Source organism: Rutidosis leptorrhynchoides, chromosome 4 (assembly GCF_046630445.1).
Source record: "Rutidosis leptorrhynchoides isolate AG116_Rl617_1_P2 chromosome 4, CSIRO_AGI_Rlap_v1, whole genome shotgun sequence".
NCBI classification, from domain to species: domain Eukaryota; kingdom Viridiplantae; phylum Streptophyta; class Magnoliopsida; order Asterales; family Asteraceae; genus Rutidosis; species Rutidosis leptorrhynchoides.
In genome coordinates, this window is record NC_092336.1 from 405,878,592 (window position 1) to 405,883,368 (window position 4,777).

General features: G+C 37.0%; 1 protein-coding gene across 1 annotated transcript; it reads left to right on the plus strand.

The window, feature by feature from the left end:
* The first annotated feature begins 411 nt into the window (after nt 1-411).
* On the plus strand, nt 412-2,068 carry LOC139841977 (uncharacterized). The gene is made up of 2 exons (XM_071832159.1): nt 412-936; nt 1,031-2,068. The coding sequence occupies exons 1-2, from the start codon at nt 412-414 to the stop codon at nt 2,066-2,068; spliced, it is 1,563 nt and encodes a 520-aa protein (XP_071688260.1).
* The last annotated feature ends 2,709 nt before the right edge of the window (nt 2,069-4,777 follow it).

The window sequence follows — 4,777 nt, forward strand, 5'->3', positions numbered from 1 at the left end:
GGCGAAACTTTGACAATTTACTTGGCGGCGAGAACTGAGGTTGTTAGCTCGGTGCTCGTCGCGGAGCATGGTGGCACACATATGCCAGTTTATTTTGTGAGTAAAGTGCTACAACATGGCGAAGTCAACTACAAACCGATTAAGAAGCTTATTTTCGCGTTGGTCCACACCGCAAGACGGTTGAGACGGTACTTTCAAGTGCACCCAATGCTGGTGCTAACTGATTCGCCTATTAAATAGGTACAGTACGGCGATTGAGACCGGAGCACCTTGGAGGAAATTTATTCTAACAAGTTTTTCATGCAGGTATTGAGCAAACCGGAGGTTTCTGGCAGGCTAGCCAAGTGGGCAATCGAACTAGGTGAACATGAAATCCATTACGTCCCCCGTACCACTGTCAAAGGCTAGATTATGGTAGATTTTATGGTTGAATTCATATGCGTCGTACCACCAGCGCCGATCTTCGAAGAAGTACCAAATATTGTCACGTGGGAACTATTCACTGACGGAGCATCGAGTTCTGACGGAGCGGGTGCAGGTCTAATTTTAATTGGCCCTGATGGAGAGGAACATACCTACGTGTTGCGTTTCAAGTTCCCCGCCTCCAATAATGAAGCGGAATATGAGGCATTGCTGTCAGGTTTGAGAATGGCTGAAAAGATGGGAATAAAATACCTAAAGGTGTCGGTTGATTCCCAACTCGTGGCGAATCAGATGAACGGGACGTTTGAAGCTAGGGATCCGGCTATGCAAAATTATTTGGAATTGGCAGAAGAAATGGCCAACAAATTCGAGCGTTTCTCAATAACGCAAGTGCCGCGATCCTGGAACAAAAAGGCCGACGCAGTCAGCAAACTCGCATCAAGCGTGTTCAGCCACTTCGCCAAGGACGTTTGGGTGGAGGTCCTTAGTCAAAAATCCATTGATGTGGTACAGGTATCGACTCGTTTCGATAACAAACACGCTATACGCATAATCTGTTTAAAACACAACGTACACTTGTCCTGATTTTCTTGCAAAATAATCATAGGAGGCAACCCTTGTAGAAGAGGTCGAGACGTGGATGAGTCTCATCGTTACGTTTCTCAAGAATGGTATGTTGCCAGTCGACGGGGCAACGGCACGTAAGATTCGTATGAAAGCACCTATGTACATGTTAAGGGATGGAGTTCTGTTCAAGAAATCCTTCACGGCACCGCTTTTAAGGTGTGTCGGCCCAAGCGAGGCGGAAACAATCGTAAGGGAGGTGCATGAAGGGACTTGTGGCATGCATGCAGGATTTAGGACCGTTGTGGGGAAGATAATGCGGCTAGGGTACTTTTGGCTGTCCATGTACGGTGACACGAAAGAGATCATCAAAGCTTGTGCTTCATGCCAACGTCACGCCTCGAAAATTCACATGTCGACGCATGAGCTAATCCCCATGACGTCTGCTTGGCCCTTTTACAAATGGGCAATTGATTTGGTAGGCCCCTTCCCGGATGGAAAACACTTGGTCGTTGCAATTGACTTTTTCACCAAGTGGGTTGAAGCCAAACCTTTAAAGAGCATAACGGGTAAACAGATTGTGAATTTTGTTTGGGAGGAAATCGTGTGCCGTTTCGAAATACCACACGAAATTGTAAGTGATACCGGCAAACAGTTTGCTCACGATCCGTTTCGTTCATGGTGTGACGGGTTGAATATCAAACAGACTTTCAGTTCTGTTGCCCATCCGCAGGCAAATGGGCAAGTCGAAGTCACCAACAGGGATATCGTTTCCGGGATAAGGGCAAGGTTGGACACGCACAGGAAAGGTTGGGTAGATGAGCTTCCACAAGTATTATGGGCATTCCGAACCACGCCAAAAGGAAGCAATCGAGAAATGCCATTCAGCCTTGTATATGGTACCGAGGTGGTGATACCCGCTGAAATTGATGTCCCAACCCAACGTGTAGTGCAATTCAATGATGAGTCGAACATCATTAGCTTGAAAGAAAATTTGGACTTGTTGGAGGAAAGGCGTGACGCCGCCGCTATCAGGGAAGCGTCAAACAAACAGAAAATTGCCAAATATTACAATCAATGAGTGAAGGAACGTACTTTCCGCCCCGGTAATTTTGTGTGGCGTAATAACAACGCCAGCCGATGAAATGACCCGTTCATATACAATATAAACGATTCACAATAGTTGATTACATCGCGAGGTAATTGACCTCTATATGATACATTTTACAAACATTGCATTCGTTTTTAAAAGACAAACTTTCTTTACATCGAAAGTTGACGGCAAGCATACTATTTCATAATACCTCCAACTATAATTGACTTAATAATAATCTTGATGAACTCAACGACTCGAATGCAACGTCTTTTGAAATATGTCATGAATGACTCCAAGTAATATCTCTATAATGAGCAAATGCACAGCGGAAGATTTCTTTCATACCTGAGAATAAACATGCTTTAAAGTGTCAACCAAAAGGTTGGTGAGTTCATTAGTTTAACATAAATAATCATTCCCATCATTTTAATAGACCACAAGATTTTCATTTTCAGTTCTCATAATAAACGTCCCATGCATGGAGACAAAAATATCATTCATATGGATTGAACACCTGGTAACCGACATTAACAAGATGCATATAAGAATATCCCCTATCATTCTGGGAAATCCATCGGACATGATATAAAACAACATCGAAGTACTAAAGCATCCGGTACTTTGGATGAGGTTCGTTAGGCCCAATAGATCTGTCTTTAGGATTCGCGTCAATTAGTAGATCGGTTTACTAATTCTTAGGTTACCAAGCAAAAGGGGCATATTCGGCTTCGATCATTCAACCATATAATGTAGTTTCGATTACTTGTGTCTATTTCGTAAAATATTTAAAAAGCGCATGTATTCTCAGTCCCAAAAATATATATTGCAAAAGCATTTAAAAAGGGAGCAAATGAAACTCACCTAATGTATTTTGTAGTAAAAATACATATGACTATATTGAACAATGCAGGGTTGGCCTCAGATTCACGAACCTATATCATTTGTATATATATTAATAGACATAATTGTAATCGAACACACACACACACACACACACACACACACACACATATATATATATATATATATATATATATATATATATATATATATATATATATATATATTAGTGATACAATCTTCGTATTAATTACTTATATATTTTATTATTTAATTAAATGTATTCATTTTAAATTATAATATTAATATAGTTAAGTTAAATATACTTTTATATGATTATCAGTTGTTTGCTGAAATTAGTAATTATAATTATACTAAGATAATGATACTAATTTTATTAGATTTAATAATAATAATAATAATAATAATGCAAGAAATGATAATTTTTATGTAAAGTGCTAATTTTAATAATACTTATGATGTTAGTAATTATGATACTACTAATAATGTTCTTAGTAATAATACTAATTTTTAATAAGATGACAGATTTAAAAATAATGATACTTTTTGTTTTAGTGATAACTATAATAACGCTAATATTAATAATGACTATAAAATAACTATTTTTACTACTAGTGATATTAATTTTAGTAATAGTTCATTAAGAATGATACTCATAATAATAACTATGATAAGGTTAATAATAATACTTATATAATTACTAATAATACTACTTACTTTAATATTACTACTAATACTTAATAAATACATAACAATAATAAAAGTATATTACTAATGTTAATAACAATAACAATAATAATAAAAGTATTAAATAATACCTTAAAATCAATAAAAACAATTAAACTGTCCGGGCCGGGACACGAACCCGCGACCTTCTGAATACCAGCAAACCACGTTAACCACTCGACCAACTTTGTTTTTCTGATTAAAACCTCCGCCCATATTTATTTAACCATTACTATTTCTGTTCCCTTTTCTTCTTTCTTCTTTGTAGATGACTCAGTCCAAACCCATTGATATACTATCGTCTATTCTCTAGGTATCATCACAGTATTCTATCATTTCCTATCATAATCATAATCTTAATCAGACCTCCTCGTTCATCATATCATTAGTATTTATTAAAAATTGGCTTCGGCCTAATTTGCGAAACATAAGTAACCGCAGCCCAAATCAGAAAACTGAGTTTTGTGGTCCGATACACAACAAATCAATGAGTTTACGTCTGGTACTTTCGACAGGCATGGAATTAAAATAATCAAACCAACAACAACTTCTTACCCACTACACACAAGGCAAATAATAGGTGACACTTGAATTAAACGAGTATGGTGGGGGTTGTTTAGAAAAGCACCCGACATAGTTGCTTTTTTAAAAATGATAATGGACATCCATTTTTGTTTTCTTCATCTTGATTGACCCAACTTGCATTAATCTAGTATATTATTAGTATATTATAGGAGTTGTTTTCGGTTATAGTAACTCAATAAGTATTTGCAGTTGGCAATATGATAGAAGTGGGTCTCTACCGAAAAGCAATAGAATATCGAATAACATATAAATATATGATATTCTATTATGGTTTGAGAAAAAAAAAATATATGAAGAAGTTAGGTGTTTTGACTGTTATGGAGTCCTAATTCGACAGTGAAGATGAAGTAGAGAAATGATGGTGTGTGGTGATCAAGCATAGCTGAAATCTAAGGTTATTTTTGGTGTTTCACGTAGGAAGGTGGCAATGGGTCATGGTGGTTGAAGGTTGTCAATGGAGGTAATAGGTGATTGAGATATGTTCATGATAAAATAAAAAAAAATATAGCGAGAGAGAGAAGA

Excerpts from the sequence above, each read along its gene's own strand:
- LOC139841977 (XM_071832159.1), top strand. The coding sequence starts at position 412 with ATGGTAGATTTTATGGTTGAATTCATATGCGTCGTACCACCAGCGCCG. Across the intron at positions 937-1,030 it reads AATCCATTGATGTGGTACAG|GAGGCAACCCTTGTAGAAGA; the intron begins GTATCGACTCGT and ends AAATAATCATAG.